At 35.1% G+C, this 19,411-nt stretch overlaps 1 protein-coding gene across 1 annotated transcript in view; it reads left to right on the plus strand.

The window, feature by feature from the left end:
- LOC307065742 (uncharacterized protein C8orf34 homolog) overlaps window positions 1-19,411 on the plus strand; it is a gene marked incomplete at both ends in the record, with an annotated part of 318,281 nt that overhangs the window by 56,143 nt on the left and 242,727 nt on the right. Inside the window, 2 exon segments of the mRNA XM_079722662.1 lie at window positions 1,233-1,364; window positions 14,532-14,660. Of these exon segments, the coding sequence (XP_079578788.1) occupies window positions 1,233-1,364; window positions 14,532-14,660 (261 nt within the window).

A 19,411-nucleotide genomic window follows, 5' to 3' on the forward strand; every position in this document is an offset into this window, starting at 1 on the left:
CATGAGATACTATGTTTTGTGTCCATGATTCTTTATTCTTTTAGCTATGTTGCACTAGAAGAAAGTACGGTTCTAGTTTGTATGTAAAATGACAAATTCTGATAGACTGTGAAACAATATAAGGAGATGAATCTGAGGTAAGGGCAAGCATTGTGGATGTCTAGAAATTTTTCAGTCTCTTTCTGATATGCTGATTTTTGGTCTTAATTCTATCTATGGAAATACTTCCTGGGTTCTGGCAGAATATAGACCAATATTTCTGTTCCTAGTGTTTTAGAATATTTATGCCTCTTTTGGTATTTAATGGGATGTTGGAAGTAGAAAAATTGGATAACAGCTCATTAAGTACAAACTTAACATGAAAATTTGAGGAATCCCTATAATAATTCATAATGTCTACTTGGTATTTATAAGTGGGTAGTCAGAGAAAGATTTATGAGTCATCCATAGAGCTGGGATGATTTGAAGCTGTTTAAATTTAAACAAGAAGGCAGAAGGAAACTAAGGAATGTCATACAGATGAAAGATAAAGAAGCATGAATAAGACAGAGAAGGAACAGTTAGATAGGTGATATGGGGATGAGGAGAATGTAATGCCCTGAGAATAAGAGAAGAAAAAATTCCACAATATAAGTCTGTCTAAAAATATGGAATACAAAGAAGTTAAGAGAGATGAACTCCTGGAAAGATCATTTCATTTGGAAGTTGGTATGACACTGACCACCTTTGAAGGGGAACTACAGCTTTCAGTAAAGGTGGTTGAACACTCTTTCTTGAACAGAACAGTGGAAAAAATGAGGGATACTATGGAGGACGTGTAGGTGAGCACCAGTGGTTTTATGTGCCATAGTGAATACAGATAAGGTAGCATCAAATGAGTAAAATTTACTTAAACATTTAGCTGTTTTTATTTACAACAGAATACAAGGCTTTATTCCATGACATCCATTTATAGAGTGTTATTTTAAGTAATCTGTGCCTTAAAAAGACTTTTGAATAATTTCACAGTTTAACATGATCTTAACCATATTAATATATAAGCTAATTCATATCAAATTCAAAACTCAAATTTACAGGAGAAATAAAGCAAGTAATACTTTGGGACATTTGCATTATTTTGATATGAGGTGACATAGCTTTTGCCAGGTATATCTAATTACTTCATGGATTTAGTTTCTGACCAATCATGAAATCACTACTATTTTTATATGTATTTTTTTTTGTTTTAACAGAACATAAAGGAACAAGAAAGGAATTCAGAAACTATGATAAACCCTGGCAGTTAAATGCAAAGAAGCCTAAAAAGTCAAAAAGCGACCTTGCTGTGTCTAATATTTCTCCACCATCACCAGAATCAAAATCATGTAAGGAAGTTTGTCATTCAGATATTACTTAATGTATGTAAGTGTGTGTTAGTAAAATGAAGAAAAGGTAAGAACTGAAGCCAAATTTTTTTATGGGATATTCTGGCTATTCTAATGAATTTCACATTTGTTTCAGCATTAACATTGAGCTTTATTTATATATAGCTACTCACTCATATTCTCAAGCATATGTAATTGATTTAGATTTTTTGAGTATAATATTCTTTTAAGAATGTAAACTGTGTGGAGCAGGTCCCTTGCCTCTCATGAATAGTTGCAGTGTTTTATCACATCCAGAGCAATACCAACCCTACATTTAATAAAGGACATAAAAGCAAATTAAATATTTTAGACGGAAAGCAAAGAAGATTTCTGTTCAAAACATTTAACAAAATTAAAAAAAGTCCTTCACCCAGGATCTCTCTGAAGCCCTACCCATTTATTACTGGAGCGTGTATATTTACTCTCTCCCACGATGATAAGTACCCCTTCTCTCTCAATGCCTCTCCTCCTTTCCCACTGCCTTTCTAGCCGCTAAGTTTTTCCAGTGCTCTGTTACCACCACATACGCATAAACATGTCATGTAACTTAGGATCTTGTAGCAAGTCAGTTATTCTTGGAAGACAAGAGAGCTTGAAAGCTGTTCTTACACATCAGTTTCTTGTGGTTGTTACAGAGTGAGACGTTTGATGTTAATTTAAACAGGAAAAGGAATAGGTAGAAAATATTTATTTTTGTTTGAAAAATCATTATGTGCTAACTGGAATCTGAGTTTGGGTCATTTGTGAAAATGACTGAAATTAACTCCTTGAGTTTCTTTATTTATATAGTAGTACTCATAAAAAGTATTGTATCAACCACAAAGTTCTTGTGAGAATTATGTGAAGTACTACAAACTACAAATGTTCTTTTAAAATTATGATTGTAGCTAAATTATCCTGCTTCACCAGTTTGGTTTATAAAATTTGGTCCCAACATTTAAAAAAATTTACAAGTTTAAAATTTAAATGTGTTGTTCACAACCATATTCCCAGTCATGTCCAGTACAGTTCCTGGCTCAATTAATAAGTGTTAAATGAAAAAAATGTAAAGGAATAAATGAAAAATGAAATCAATCAGTTCTCAGTCTCACATCTCCCTTTCTATCCTTGGAAATGTCTTTCTGTCTCTCTCCCCGTCTCCCAATGATAAATCCATAACCCTAGGGGCTTATTTTAAAGGGCTGAGTCCTGGATCGCATCACCTTGAGGGTAGAATGCTTTAAGGTCTTTGGTTTTGCGGAGCCTTTGCAATTTATGGGATGCTATGTAGCCACAAAATGTTATTGGTGGGCTGGCATCTGATATCTTTTTCTGTTCAGGTGACCTACTCTCAACCTCTGGTTCCATTGGACTGTTAGTTCTTTAAAGGAAATTAATAACGAAGTATCATGAATGTTTAATAATATATGTAGAGATGATATATTTATACATGACAATAAGATTATAGGATTCAGAGTTATTGATGGGAAATATATTGTTGAAACATAAATTATTCCTGAAGTAATAGAATATCTTTTGAACATAGACCATGGTAAGTTAAAGCTGTATATTGTAATATGTAAACCACCACTAAAAAGAAGCACAAAAAAGCATAAATAAAAAGTTAATAAATTTATTAAAATAGGATGCCCCCAATTTTTTGATTTATTCTCCCAAAACAAAGGCAAGAAAGGAGGAACAGAAATAAATAACAACCTCCTGTTGAAATAAGTACAATCCCCGTCCAAAATCTAACAGGTATTTGACCCATGGAAACTGACAGTATTATTTTAAATTGATTTGGAAAGGGAAAGAACCATGATCATCTAAAGCAATCTTGAAAAACATGAAGTAGTTTGGAGAATTTACCCTACCTGACTTCAAGTCTTATAGAACTACAGTTATCAAGACAGTGTGATTTTGGTGAAAGGATGGACAAATAGATCAATTGAATTTAATAAAGAGTCTAAAAATAGACCTACGTATGGGGTCAAATGATTTTCCACAAGGACATCTAAGCAATACAGTAGGAAAAGGAAAATGCCTTCAACATTGAACATTCATATGGAAAATACACACAAGTTGATCCCTACCTTAATTCATACTGAAAATCAATCTGAGATGGGTCATAGACTTAAAGATGGAAACAAAAACAATGAAACTTCTAAAATAAAACATACAAATATAACTTTGTGCCCTTGGAGAGGCAAAAAAGTTTTAGAGATGTTCTAGTTCAGATGTCTTCATAACAAATCACTCTAAAATGCTTTTTTTGGGGTTAAATTAGCATAACAATAATTAACCATTTTAAAATGTACAGTTCAGTGGCATTTAATACATTCAAAATACTGTGCTACCCTAACCTCTTTCTAGTTCCAAAACATTTCATCATCAGAAAAGGAAACTATAACAAATAAACAGTCACTCAACATTTCTACCTCCCACCAGCCCCTGGGAACTTGCTTTCTGTTTCGTGAATTTACCTATTTTGGTTATTTCATATTAATAGAATCATATAATGTGTGATCTTTCTGTGTTTGGCTTATTTTACCCAGCCTAATATTCATATTTTCACGGTTCATTCCCATTGCAGCAGGTATCAGAACTTCATTCCTTTTTTGTGGCTGAGTAACGTTCCATTGTATAGATATACCACATTTTGTTTATCCATCCATCTATTGTAGGGTATTTTGGTTGTTTCTACATTTTGCTATCATGAATCATGCTGCTATAAACATTCATCCTCAAGTAACTGTTTGAACACTCATTATCCATTATTTTGAGTATATACCTTGAAGTAGAATTGCTGGGTCATGTTGTATGTTTAAACATTTGGGAGAACTGCCAGTTGTTTTTTATGAAGGCTGTACTATTTTACATTCTCACCAGCAATGTAAGAGGTTTTGTTTCCTCACATTCTCACCAACATTTGTTTTTTTCTATTTATAACAAAAATACCATCCAAATGGGTGTGAAGTGCTATCTCATTGTTTTGATTTGCATTTCTGTGATAACTAATGATGTTGAGCATCTTTTCATGTTCTTCTTGGCCATATGTATCTCTTCTTTGGAGAAATATCTATTCAGGTCCTTGGTTCATTTTTTAAAGTAAGTTGTTACTCTTTTTTTCCTTGAGTTTCAAGAGTTCTTTATATATTCTGATCCTACACCCTTATCAGATATATGATTTACAGATATTTTCTCTCATTCTGTAGATTGTCTTTTCACTTTCTTGATAGTATTCTTTGATATGCAAGTTATTAATTTTGATGAAGCCCAATTTAACTATTTGTCTCTCTTTTTTTTTTCTTGTGCTTTTGGTGTCAACCCTTGCCTAATCCAAGACCGTAAAGATTTACCCCTATGTTTTCTTCTAAGAGTTTCATAGTTTTAGTTCTTAAATTTAGGTCTTTGATTCATTTTGAGTTAGTTTCTGTTTATGATGTAAGGTAGGGGTCTAAATTCATTCTTTTATATGGGGATATTGAGTTGTCCATTTGTTGGACAGCGTCATTTATTGAAAATACTATTTTTTACTCATTAAATGGTGGTCTTGGCACCCTTGTTGAAAAGCAGTTGGCAGTGAATGTATTTATTTCTAGACTCTCAGTTCTATTTCACTATTCCATATGCCTATCCTTATATAAGTACCACATTATTTTTATTACAGAAGCTTTATAATGAGTTTTAAAATTGGAAAGTGTGACCTTTGTTTTTCTTTCTCAACATTATTTAGGCTATCCAGGGTCCTTTGCAATTCCATATGATTTTTAGGATCAGCTTTTCCATTTCTGCTAAAAAAGGTCATCAAGATTTTAATAGGAAATACATTCTGTTAATAGATCATTTTGGGATTATTGTGATCTCAACATTGTTAAGGATTCCAATTCATGAACATGGGATGCCTTTACATTTATTTGTCTTCTTTAATTTCTTTGAACAGTGTTTTGTACTTCTCAGTGTACTAGACTAGCACCTTCTTGGTTAAGTTTATACCTAAGTATTTTATTCTTTTGTATGCTATTGTAAACGGAATTGTTTCTTATTTTCTTTTTCCAATTGTTCACTGGTAGTGTTTAGAAATACAACTGATTTTCAAGTATTGATCTTATATCCTGCCACTTTGCTGAGCTTGTTATTAGCTGCAACCATGTTTTTGTGGATTCTTCAGGCTGTTCTACATATAAGTTCATGCCGTCTGCAAGTAGAGATAGTTTTCCTTTTCCTTTTCCAATTTGAATGCTGTTTATTTCTTTTTCTTGCCTACTTGGTCTGGATAGAAATTTTAATAGTATTGAATAGAAGTGATGAAAACAGGCATCCTTTCTTGTTCCTCATCTTAAGGGGAAAATTTTATTATTTTACCGATCTACATGATGTTAGCTGTGAGGTTTTCATAAATGTCTTCTATCATATTGAAGACGTTCCCTTCTACTCCTAGTTTATTGGGAGCTTTTATTATGACAGAATGTTGAATTTTGTCAAAAGTCTTTCTCCATCAATCAAAATAATCATGCATTTTAAAATTGATTATATTAACATAATTATTACACCGATTATTTTCTTATGTTAAATAACTTTTGCATTCATGGATAAATCCCACTTGGTCATGATGTTTAATCCTTTTTTTTTATGAGTTCACTTATTAGTTTTAGTTTTTATTGCATGGGAACAGCTTATAAATACTTTTTTTAATTTGATTTTTATTTTATATAGGGTATAGTTGATTTACAGTGTTGTGTTAGTTTCAGATGTACAGCAAAGTGATTCAGTTATATATATACATATATCCATTCTTTTTCAGATTCTTTTCCTGTATAGGTTATTACAGAATATTGAGTAGAGTTCCCTGTGCTATACAGTAGGTCCTTGTTGATTATCTGTTTTATATATAGTAGTGTGTATATGTTAATCCCAAACTCCTAATTATCCCTCCCCCGACCTTTCCCCTTTGGTAACCATAAGTTTGTTTTCCAAGTCTGTGAGTCTGTTTCTGTTTTGTAAATAGTTCATTTGTATCATCCTTTTAGATTCCACATATAAGTGATATCATATGATCTTTGTCTTTCTCTGTCTGACTTACTCCATTTAGTATGATCATCTCTAGGTCCATCCATGTTGCTGCAAATGGCATTATTCCATTCTTTTTTATGGCTGAGTAATATTCCATTGTATATATGTACCACATCTTCTTTATCCTTTTCTCTGTCGATGGACACTTAGGTTGCTTCCATGTCTTGGCTATTGTAAATAGTACTGCTATGAACATTGGGGTACATGTATCTTTTCGAATTATGGTTTTCTGTGGATATATGCCCAGGAGTGGGAATGCTGGATCATATGGTAGCTCTATTTTTAGTTTTTTAAGGAACATCCATACTGTTCTCCATAGTGGTTGTACCAATTTACATTCCCACCAACAGCGTAGGAGGGTTCCCTTTTCTCTACACTCTCTCCAGCATTTATTGTTTGTAGACTTTTTGTTGATGGCCATTCTGAGCAGTGTGAGGTGATAACCTCATTGTAGTTTTGATTTGCATTTCTCTAATAATTAGCGATGTTGAGCATCTTTTCATGGGCTTTTTGGCCACCTGTGTGTCTTCTTTGGGAAAATGTTTATTTAGATCTTCTGCCCATTTTTTGATTGGGTTATTTTTTTTTTTGATGTTGAACTGCATGAGCTGTTTGTATATTTTGGAGATTAATCCCTTGTCGGTAGCTCCGTTTGCAAATATATTCTCCCATTCTGTGGGTTGTCTTTTTGTTTTCTTTATGTTTTCCTTTGCTGTGCAAAAGCTTTTAAGTTGAATTAGATCCCATTTGTTTATTTTTGTTTTTATTTTCATTACTGTAGGAGGTGGATCCAAAAAGATATTGCTGCGATTTATGTCAAAGAGTGTTCTTCCTATGTTTTCATCTAAGAGTTTTATAGTATCCAGCCTCACATTTAGGGCTTTAATCCATTTTGAGTTTATTTGTGTTTTAGAGAATATTCTAATTTCATTCATTTACATGTAGCTTTCCAGTGTTCCCAGCACACTTATTAAAGAGACTGTCTTTCTCCACTGTATGTTCTTGCCTCCTTTGTTGTAGATTAATTTACCATAGGAGCGTGGGTTTATTTCTGGGCTTTCTATCCTGTTGCATTGATCTATATTTCTGTTTCTGTACCAGTACCATACTGTGTTGATACTGTAGCTTTGTAGTATAGTCTGAAGTCCTGGAGCCTGATTCCTCCAGCTCGATTTTCTTCCTCAGGATTGCTTTGGCTATTCAGGTCTTTCATGTTTCCATAATCCTTTTAGTATGCTGCTGAATTTGATTTGCTACTATTTTGTTGAGGATTTTTTCATCTGTATTCAGAAGAGATATTGGTATGTAGTTTTCTTGTCATATCTTTGTCTTTTGTGTCAGGGCAATGCTGACTTTATAGAATGAGTTTATATGTATTTCCTCCTGTTCTGTTTTTTTGGAAGTGTTTGAGAAGAATTGGTGTCAGTTCTTCTTTAAATGTTTGGTAGAATTCACCAATGAAGCCACCTTGTCCTGTGCTTGACTTTGTTGTGAGGTTGTTGATCATTGATTCTGTGTCTTTACTTATTATAAATCTTTTGTTTATTCTTGAGTAGCTTTTGGTAGTTTGTTTCTAGGAATTTTTCCATTTCATCTAGGTTGTCCAGTTTATTGGCATTAAATATTCGTAATATTCTCTTATAATCCCTTTTAAAAACATTTCTGTAAAGTTTGTAGATTACAGACTTGATTACATTTCTGATTTTAGTAATTTGAGTCTTTTCCTTTTTTTCTTAGTTAATCTAGATAAAGGCTTGTTGATTTTTAAAATCTTTCTTAAGAATCAACTTTTGGTTTTGTTGATTTTCTCTATTACATTTGTATCTTCTATTTCACTTATCTCTGTTCTAATATTTATGATTTACTTCCTTCTGCTAGGTTGAGTTTAGTTTGCTCTTCTTTTTCTACTTCTTTAAGGTATAAAGATCAGTTATTGGTATAAGATGTTTCTTGCTTTTTAATGTGGGCTTTACAATTATAAATTCCCATCTGAGCACCACTTTTGCTGTGTCCTATAAATTTTGGTATGTTGTGTTTTCATTTTCATTTGTCTCAAGATATTTTCTTATTTCCTTTGGGATTTCTTCTTTCACCCATTGGTTGTTTAAGAGTGTGTTGTTTAATTTTCTCATGTTTGTGAATTTTCTGGTTTTTCTTTTTCTTTTTCTTTCCAATTCATTCCATTGTGGCCAGAGAAGATACTGTTATGATTTAAATTTTTTTAAAACTTATTGAGACTTATTTTGTGGTCTGACATATGGTCTATACTAGAGATTGTGCCATGTGCACTTGGAAGAAGAATATGTATGGCTGTTATTCTGTGTATTTTTCTCTATATGTCTATTAGATCTAATTGGTTTATAGTGTTGTTCAAGTACTCTGTTTTCTTATTGATCTGTTTAGTTGTTCTATCCATTATTGACAGTGAAGTATTAAGAGTCTCCAACTATTATTGTAGAACTCTATACCCTCAGTTATGTCAATGTTTGATTCATGTATTTGGGGTCTGTTGTTAGGTGTGTATATGTTAAATAATTGTTAAATCTTCTTGACTGATTGACCCTTTTATCAATATATGATATTCTTTGCTTTGTAACAAGTTTTGTCTTAAAGTCTGTTTTGTCTGATACTAGTATAGCCACCCCTGCTCTCTTTGGTTTCTGTTTTCATGGAATATCTTTCAATCATTATTTCTTCAAATATTCTTTCTTCTCCTTTTTGGGACTACCATTAGGTGTATGTTGGTACATTATACAAATTGATAAAGTAAGAAAAGTCATATGACCTCTCAAATAATACTTGAATGGTATTTGATAAAGTTTTACATCAATTTCTTATTTTAAAACAAAACTAAATAAAAGGACTTTTAGAATAAAAGGATATTTTCTTAACTGAAGTATTGTCTGGCAGAAACATTTATGTAATATGTATAAAAAGTTTTCTAAGTGATTGTTCTCAAAAGGAAAAAAGACAGTAATATTAAGTCATTAACTTTCATATGGGGTAAATATCATTAACATTCAGTAAAAACATCTCTATTGCTAAAGCTTAATTAAAAATAGATACTACACATTAATTAGGCCAGTGAAGAACAAAATAACCTGTTAGCCTATCCAGTAGATTGTGAGCTCCTGTAGAATGTCATCCCCATGAGGGCAGGGAATTCTGTTACATTTATTCCCACTGGTTTACTCCCAGCACCTAGGACAGTGCTTTGTGCTATATACCAATGAGTGAATAAATGAGTAAATGAGAGTCTAAGGATTAATTAGTGCTAAAATGTGTCCTAGTCTCATGAGATAACAGTTTAGAAGCTGCATTTTCAGATAATAAAAAAGCACCTTACACAGTGCAAGTTGGTATAGGTACAAAGATCTGCAAGATAATATTATGTTTTTAATTTTCAATTTTGATTTGTCATAGAGGAAAAATAATGACAAATAGGGTTTGATGAAGTTTTTTCCTTTGTGGTTCAAGCATTTCTATTGTTTACCTGGTGGAGTTCGGTGGTTCTGGTGGAGTGGTTGAGGATGATGAGTAGGGTCTTGGCAGAAAGAACCAGCAGAGCATTTGTCTGTCAGTCCCTTGTGCATGATAGTGTGCACTGATTCTTTTATAGCTATTTCAAATTTGTGATCCAGATGAGAAAATTGAGGTAAGTACGTTAGCTTCAGTTAAAACCAAAAACTAAAACCATTTCTCAGTAATTTTATTTATGCTTTTGTATTCATGGGAGGATTTCTCATTTTTTTTTAATGTTGCATTTAGCACAGCATATACAAAGAGGAAGGAATAGCTGTATATTTGCTAAAATTTTAGGAAAGAAATGAAAAGACCATGCATGTGTATAGAAAACACAAGTTACATAGATATGAGAGAGTGAAGATGGCAAAACAATGTCTGAAAAATCATAATATGGAAATGCAGAAGGCAGGAGATATGAAGTAATAAACTCACTGTTATCAATTTTAGGCATATCTATAGTACTGGGAAACCTCCTGGCATATTTAAGTGAAAGTATGAGAGAAACTTTCAGGAAAGAATATTAGCATTTATTAAATTTTAGAAAACAGACTTGAAAGATCTAAATAATTGAAATTATTTTGGTTCCAAAGAAATAGATAGTATCTCAAAAGTTATTTGGAGGAAATGGTAAATTTATTATTTAACCCACAGATGGAAATTATTGGTGGAGGTATCAGTGAGTCAGAATTTGATTAATATAATAAAGAATTGTTCAAAATAGGTCCTGTTCAGTATACAATCGGCTGTTTTGTGAAGTAGTGACCTCTTTATGAATGAATGGAGCATGCCCATCTACACGGTGCTGTGGATGGGCTCCTGCTTTGGGGGTGAGTTTTGTCTCAGTGATGTTATAGGTTGTACCTAATCTCAGATTCTTTCACCTCATATGGGTCATATTATGTTGTTTATATTGTTCTGCTGTTTTCCATGTCTCCTGAGGATATTTTTTAGAAAATGTATTTAAACTGTAGCCCTGAGTTTTAATACTAAGTATGACCTAAGCAAGGTTTTTTGTTTTAATATTTGTTTACTTATTTATTTATATTTATTTTGGCTGTGCTGGGTCTTAGTTGTGGCATGCAGGATCTTTGCTGCGACGTGCGAACTTCTTAGTTGCGGCATGCATGTGGGATCTAGTTCCTCGACCAGGGATTGAGCCCAGGCCCCCTGCAGTGGGAGCGTAGAGTCTTACCCACTGGACCACCAGGGAAGTCCCTCAAGGTTTTTAATCCATCAGAAACCTTTAGAGATTCTCATCTGGAGACTGTATACTGGGTTGATGACTTCCCAAATCACCTTCCATTATTTACTGAAACATCTTTTGAAATTATCCAGTGTAGTTGATTAGACCATGATTATACTGTGGCCTTCCTTGTCCTAGATTTGGATCCTATGATAAATTGGGTATCACATGTGTAGCAAATTGTCACAAGCTACAAAAATATAAAAATAAATTTGTGTTAGTTTCTCTCAAGAGTTGCTGAGGAAAAGAGCTTGGGTGTCATTTCATTTCACTGTAGTGCTGCATATGACCTCCCCTAAACTCAGTAGGTTAAAGCAACAATTTATAATTTCTCATGGTTCAGTGAATGGGCTGGGCAGTTCTGCTGGTCTCACCTGGGCTTGCCCACATGGATACATTCAGGTGGAGTTCTGCAAAGGCTGCTAGGGTGGGCAGCGGGGCATGTCACATGATTATCTGGGGAGGTTGATTGGGACTGATTTTTTTTTAAAAACCTATGTTCTTATTTTTTTTAATTGATGAGATCTTAATAGGATATAGTAATTTCCAGGAAAATTAGATAATATAATGATGCAGATTAGAGAAATTATTCAAAAAAGGTTAACAAAAGTGCCAGTAAATGTTTTGAAGGATCTGGTTCAAATACAGTTTTCTGTCTCCTCTTCTGAGTTTCTCTTCCCTGTGCCTGGGCTTGTCCCCCCCGGGAACTCCTGGGGAATGACCTGTGGCATAATAGCAATATGCCTGGAAGTGTTTTCTAAAACCATTGATCACAATCACCGCTTCCACTGTCCACACTTGAACACTGGTGTGTTGATGTTAGCTGACATCTCCTTCCCAGAGTCCCTTAAAGAAACACGGAGGAAGCAGCTGCATGTTTTTAGTTTAGATTTATTTAAATTATAGAAGTAATGTTTACTTATTTTGACAATGAAAAAAATAGAGACATGTAGAAAGATAGTCTCTCTCCCTTTAGCCCTCTCAAAGTCTACTCCCTCGGAAATAGTTTGCATCCTTTTACATCCTTTTCTTTGTATAAACTAACATAAAATGTGTGAGTTGAATTGATTTATAAGACTGGCTTTAAACTGTACAGTACACATTCTTAAGCAACTTGTTTCTATTATTTTAAAGTGTATTATGGACATATCTCCATGCACATAAATTCAGATCTATGTTATACTTTTCCATAAGTGCATACCTGTACCATAGTGTGAATATGCTATAATTTGTTTGTTCCCCTGTTGAAGTACAGTTATATTATTTCCAGAGTTTTGTCACCACAAACTTTTTGGTGAAATAAACAAATATCGTGCACTTTCCGATAAAATAAACAACCTTGTACATATATACATAAGTATGAGTGTTTTCATTTATTTATGATAATTTACCAGACAGAATAAGATTGCTGAGTCAGAGGATCAGTATATGTTTTATTATAATAAATATTTCTGAATTACTTTTAAAAAGGTAGCAGAAAAAAAGTTTCAGTAGGTTGAGACTGTCTTTCTTATAGCCTTACCATATAAACTTTAAAAAATTATTTTATTTTTATCAAAACAAAAATATATATGGTTTAAAAAGCAAATTAGTACCACAAGGCAACAGTGTCCTTCTTTTTCTCCTATTCTGCTTTTAATGTGGAACCACTTTTAACCCTTAGATGTTTCTTTTTGGTACACAGATCTGCATATCTAAATATACAAGATACTTATATACTTCTCTTTCAGTTTTTAAATTTGAGGCATTATCTCTTGACTTCCTCTAAGACATTGTGCTTTATACCCAGGGCCCATCACATTCTCATAGTACAGGCAGGCAGCTATTTCAGATGTTGGTTAATGTATACTTTGCATTGATTTTTTCATGATTATGTTAATTAGCCTTTTTCACAGTAGAGCCATAAGATAGCCCACTGTTAATTTGTTTCTAGAATTAATAATTGGCTTGTTTTTCTGTTTGCTTTGCTTTCTCTGTACCCATCACTAATGCTTCACCAAACCCTGCCTTAAAGTATATATTAAACACTCTCAATATGCTTAAATACATCGTGTTCTTCTGTCTTAGTTTATATTTTATACTTTATTTCATTTAAGAGGTTTTAGAGACTTCTCTCCTGTAGTCCTTTGTCCTCTTGCTCCAGTCTTTACTCCTTAGTTTCCAGACTTTTTCTCAGCTCTCTGCTGAGACCATCCTTTACTGTCATCGCAAGGCTTACCTTTTCCTTTTTCTTATGGAGGATTATCTGTTTCCTGAATCTCAGGTCTTTCCAGTTTTGGGTTTACTTATTTATTTTGGTGGAGCACCTCCATTAGGAGCTTTCTGAAAAAGAGTGCTTGCCAGATAAATTTGAGTCCTTACAAGTATCTTGATTGATTCTTTCATTGGATATAAAATTCTAAGTTAGAAGTGATCTTCAGTTGGAATTTTGAAGGAATTTCTCCTGTGTCTTCTGGGGCCAAGCATTGCTATTGAGAAGTCGGATGACAATTTGATAGCTTTTAAAGATGTTCTCTTTATTACCACTGTTGTAAAATTTTGTGATAATATGCCTTACATTATGCTGTGGACATTTTCTGGATCCTTCCAATCTGAAGGGCAATTGTGTTTTTATATCCTTATTATTTTGGCATTGGTCCTCCTTAATTGATGCTTTCATGTTTAAATGGTATGAAATGTCCACTTTTGGGGGGCATCTCTCTCTTCAGGGACTAGGTTTCAGTATTCTCTACCTTTCTAAATCCAGTTACCACTCAGTTCATTTTGCATCTTCCAAAAAAAAATGTGTAGCTGTTTCTTGCCTAATGATGTCTTCTCTCTTTATTCAACCAATTCTTTGATAAAAGAAAAATACCGTAATGTAATTTTAGTGGGAATTTGAGGGAAAGTGAAGGTAAATAGAAGTATTCAGTCTTCTTTGTTTTATCAGAAGACAGCAAGAATGTCTTAAAAACATTTAACTAATTGCTCATGAAGAAGGTAGCAATTACTTTTTAAGCTGCTAAAACATAATAGAAAATACACTTTGCTTGTGTTTTTCCCTGATTTATATAAATTATTAGTTTTAAATCAGCACCTGAATTTTCTTTGTTCTATAAACACTGTCACACTTCCTTACTTGTTCAGTTAAAACATTTCTTAAAACCCAGCTTCATAACTTCCCCTCTGTTTGCTCACAAGAAAACCACTTCCAAACATTTTTATTCTGTACACTGATCTTGATACAGTCTTTCACGTAATGATGAATAGTGAGTTTTTATCCTTATGTAGCATGCTTATGAAGTAATCATTTTTTTTAAACATAGTGCCAAGGTCAGTAGATCATCCTAAGTGGAACTGGAGGACTAAACCAGAAAGCCGTGATTTTGATGAATTGAACCACATCCTTCAAGAGAGCAAGAAACTGGGAAAAGCCCTTGAGAATCTCTCTCGAAGTAAGTTTATTTACTTCATTATAATTGGAATTCCTAACCAACATTAAAGTAGAAACATTCATTACTATTACCAGTAACATATTTCCAGCATCCTCATTATAATTCCATGAGAGGTTGAGGAGTTCGAAGAGCGTGAGATGGGAAATGAGGCCTGATCTTGCATGTTACAGGGATTCGTGGGAAGACTAGTTTATATAGAGTAGGAGGGGCTATAGACCCCCTCCCCACAATGGCTGTTTGATTCCAGTCTCTCTACAAGGTCTTTGTGCGTTACCCAGGGGAGCTGTACACCTAATGGTACCTTGCTCATTCTTCTCTTTTGAACCCTGTTGTTTGGTGTCATCCCAGTTAATGCGTGTACCTGTTTCTTCCATGACTTTTCTTAAGGAGAGTGACTGGGCCAGATTCTTCTTCGAATCCTCTCAGAACCTAGCAGCATACCTTTTTGTAAGAGCAATGATCTGTGATCCTAGGGCCTGGGTCGGAAGTTTTGCTCTGCCACCTATGACGTGAATAACATGACGTAAATCATTAAACCTGTACGAGCCTTGGTCCTCTCACCTCCAGATCAGGAAGACATGATTCTGTGTGCCTCTTCTGATAGGTGAGAAGGTTTGAAATGATATGTTTCAAGTAAAAACATTTAAATGTTATTGTTGTGAGAGTAGACAAATATTTTGATTTGATAAATGCATTCTATGTATGTAGAAATACATATGTACTTTATGGTTTTAGTAGTGAGTTCAAGGTATTTCTATCTTTCTCTGGTTCTAAAGTAGCTCTTAGTTTTAAAAATTAGGCACCTTTAGATGCGTATTAATGCTATAGCCTCACTAAAATTTTCTTCTGGTATTATGGAATATTAAAGATTCTTAAAAGGAAAATAGAACACTTGCAAATTCTAGTGGATTATATTTGAGAATCAGTATGTTTTGTAAAATAGCATTGTGTTACTAGTTTCATGATATATATATATATATATATTTAAATTAATTAATTAATTTATGGCTGTGTTGGGTCTTCATTTCTGTGCGAGGACTTTCTCTAGTTGTGGCAAGCGGGGGCCACCCTTCATCACGGTGCGCAGGCCTCTCACTATCGTGGCCTCTATGGTTGCGGAGCACAGGCTCCAGACGCGCAGTCTCAGTAATTGTGGCTCACAGGCCCAGTTGCTCCGCGGCATGTGGGATCTTCCCAGACCAGGCCTCGAACCCGTGTCCCCTGCATTGGCAGGCAGATTCTCAACCACTGCACCACCAGGGAAGCCCCCATGATATTTTTTAAAGTTAGAAATTTCCCTTGGTATATATTTTGGGAGAAGTTTATATATGTATGTATATATATGTGTGTGTGTGTGTGTTTATATTTTGTATTATACTGTAATTATATATTTATATACTATATTTTATTGTATTACAATTTTATTTATAGAGAGAGATTTCGTTTTTTCATACTTCTTAATTTATAATTCACTAGAGTCTTTTTTTTTTTTTTTTTTTTTGCGGTACGTGGGCCTCTCACTGTTGTGGCCTCTCCCGTTGCGGAGCACAGGCGCTGGACGCGCAGGCTCAGCGGCCATGGCTCACGGGCCCAGCCACTCCGCGGCATGTGGGATCTTCCCGGACCGGGGCATGAACCCGTGTCCCCTGCATCGGCAGGCGGACTCTCAACCACTGCGCCACCAGGGAAGCCCCACTAGAGTCTTTTTTATTAGACTTTTGTGCAGTGAACCTGTCTCAGAAGTTAACTTGACTTATGATAGGGTCTCGTAATTTTGCCATTAGTAGAAACTCTTTGCTTGGGGTTCAAGAAAATCCTGCTTTTGTCTAGATTTACTATTGGAGCAAATAATGATAAGTGAGTTTTCAGCTAATTATTACGTTCATGAAAAGAACCTTACCTATTAATATGTCAAAGGCTTTATGTGTGTGTATGTATGTATGTCTTACCCCTTTGGTCGGAGTCTGTGACTCTGAATTTATCTATAAACGTGAGTTTAAAAAAAAGATTGAAGAAAATGCCCAATTATTACACATCTTCACTTATAGTATTAGTCAATTTTTGTCCTTTAAAACATGACAACTACCTTTTAAACAATTGTTATATCATTGTTAATTTGTAAGAAAGCATTTGACCACTAACTAAAACTTTTAAATAAAGGAGTTTGATGCACTTGCCCAGATCTGTAGCAGACGTTTCAGGGTTTACGCTGTGGTCTGTCCCAGGAAAACCTAGCCTTAGGTGGGGGCTCGCAACTGAGTCGTCTGAGCAGAAGTGAGTGGGAGCTATGACAGGGGCTCATTTAATGCAGACAGGGAAGTCTGGAGAAATAAAACGGCTGGGGTAGCGGTTGATCAGGAGAGTAGAAGAGATGCAGGTTTGGGACGTTACTCTTGGGACAGAGTCAGGGCCAGAGAAGTTGTTGGGTGAGTCCGTAGCTTGGCCAGAATACGGTGTAACATTCAGCATCTATGTATATGATGTATATGATGGAGAGTTGTTTTTGGCTTCATTGATCGTTTTAAGGAGGCTCCGTTTTTTGTGGCAGTAGTGGTTGTGTTTATGTGGCATAAGGCAGCAGTTGGTCACACAGGCAGGGGTTGCTCATTTCTCTGTATACGTTTTTTGAGTCTCTTTTAGAACAAGATGCTACTTTCTTGGATGACTTGAGTTTCTGTGATTTTTGCTGAGATTTAATATTAACGTCTTGTCTTAGGCCCAGCATGTATCTAACTACTCAGTTATCAGTTCACCTGAGATGGTGATGTTTATGTACTGATCTCACTGCCCAGAATTGAGCTATTTAATCTCAAACTGTTCTTCCATCTTCCTGAAGGAGGATGTTGTTCATTCTTGTTTGATCTTGTTTGACTCTTACAATGGCTGTGGCTTGGTAACTCTTCCTCTAATCTAATGGTAACTTTATTAACCGTTGTTTTATTTACTAGGAAGACTTAGGGAATGGACTCTTTTCTCCAGTTATAGTCAAAAGGAATGTTCATTGTCTTGTTATTGTGGACCTTTTTCTCCTGTGTCCCAGGAAAGGTTGAAAGTTTTTAGTGATCTCCTAATTTTCATACAGTCTCTGATAGAATTCTTTCTGGCAAGGTTGGTCTTTGCTTTATCTTAGTTTTACTTCCTAAAAGATGTTACATACTTCTAAAGTATTTGTTATTTAGTTGAGATTGACAGCAAAAAATCGTTTATATTCCTCAAAATGGTAGAATTCTCTCATCTCTACAGCTGTCAGCTTATGCAGACTGTCCCATGCTGTCTTTCTGGCTTTTTGCAAACCTCCCGATATGATGCTTTATCTTAAAGTCAGTCATGAACTGTGACACTCCTCATGCTGTGATTCTCTCCTCAAGGTATACATGTTAGAATAACTTCAGTGGCTTGGAATAATGCCAGTTATTAGTTTTGTGACCTTGGGAATCTTTCTTAACCTCTTTGTGTTTGTGTCACCTTTACTGTAAAATTGCAATAATCATGGTACTATTTCTAAAGGTTTTGTGACTATCACATGAGACACTGTATCTAAAGTGCTTGATATGGTACCTGGTATGAAATAATTGCTAATTAAATGTTAGATATAATATTCAGTTTCTATTATTGTATAACAAATTACCACAAACTCAGCAGCTTTAAAGAGTACAAATTTATTATTTTACGATTTCTGTGCCTCAGGAGTATGGGTGCGGGTTAGCTGGGTCCTCTGCTCAGGGTCTGGGCAGGCTGAAATTAAGGTTCTGGTTGGGGCTGTGATCTCACCTGGGCTTGGGGTCTTCTAAGCGCATTCTTGTTGTTGGTCGAATTCAGTGCTTGCTCTTGCAGCCCTACGATCCCTGTCTTCTCACTGGCTGTTGGCCAGGGGTTGTTCTTAGACCGTTCTCTCAGGTCCTTGCCTTGTGGCCTCCTCCTCTCAAAACAACAGTGCACTGTTTCTTCTTTGAAGCCACTGGGGAGCATCTCTCTGGAGCTTTGCCTTCTTTTAAAGGGTTCATCTGATTAGGTCAGGGCCACCAGGATCATCTTTCTTCTGATTTAGTCAGCTGTTTAGTAACCAAATCAAGAGAGTGATGCCCTTTCATCTTCAGTGGTCCCACCATGCAGACTCAAAGGGAAGGGACTGCACAGGTATGTATCTTGGGAGTCGTCCTAGAATTCTGCCTGCCACAGATATTATTAGTGTTATTACTGTTTATCCCTCAGGGCCTATAACATGCTTCAGCTGAGTGCTGCCCGACAGAAATGTAATATGAGCCACATGTGTGATTTTATATGTTCAAATAGGCACATTTCAAAAAAGGAAAAAGAAATTAAAATTAATTTTAATAAAATATTAACCCAGTATGTCTAAATTATTTTCAGTTTAATTTGTATTCCATATAAAAATTATTATTGAGGTATTTTATGTTCTTTTCCTTTCATACTGAGGCTTCAAATATCTGGTGTGAATTTTTTTTTTTTTTTTTTTTCGCGGTACGCGGGCCTCTCACTGTTGTGGCCTCTCCCGTTGCGGAGCACAGGCTCCGGACGCGCAGGCTCAGCAGCCATGGCTCACGGGCCCAGCCGCTCCACGGCATGTGGGATCTTCCCAGACTGGGGCACGAACCCGCGTCCCCTGCATCGGCAGGCAGACTCTCAACCACTGCGCCACCAGGGAAGCCCTCTGGTGTGAATTTTATTCTACAGCACACCTCAGCATGGACGAGCCATGTTTCAAATGTTCATTAGCCATATGCAGCTCC

The sequence above is a fragment of the Hyperoodon ampullatus genome (assembly GCF_949752795.1).
Source record: "Hyperoodon ampullatus genome assembly, chromosome: 17".
NCBI classification, from domain to species: domain Eukaryota; kingdom Metazoa; phylum Chordata; class Mammalia; order Artiodactyla; family Ziphiidae; genus Hyperoodon; species Hyperoodon ampullatus.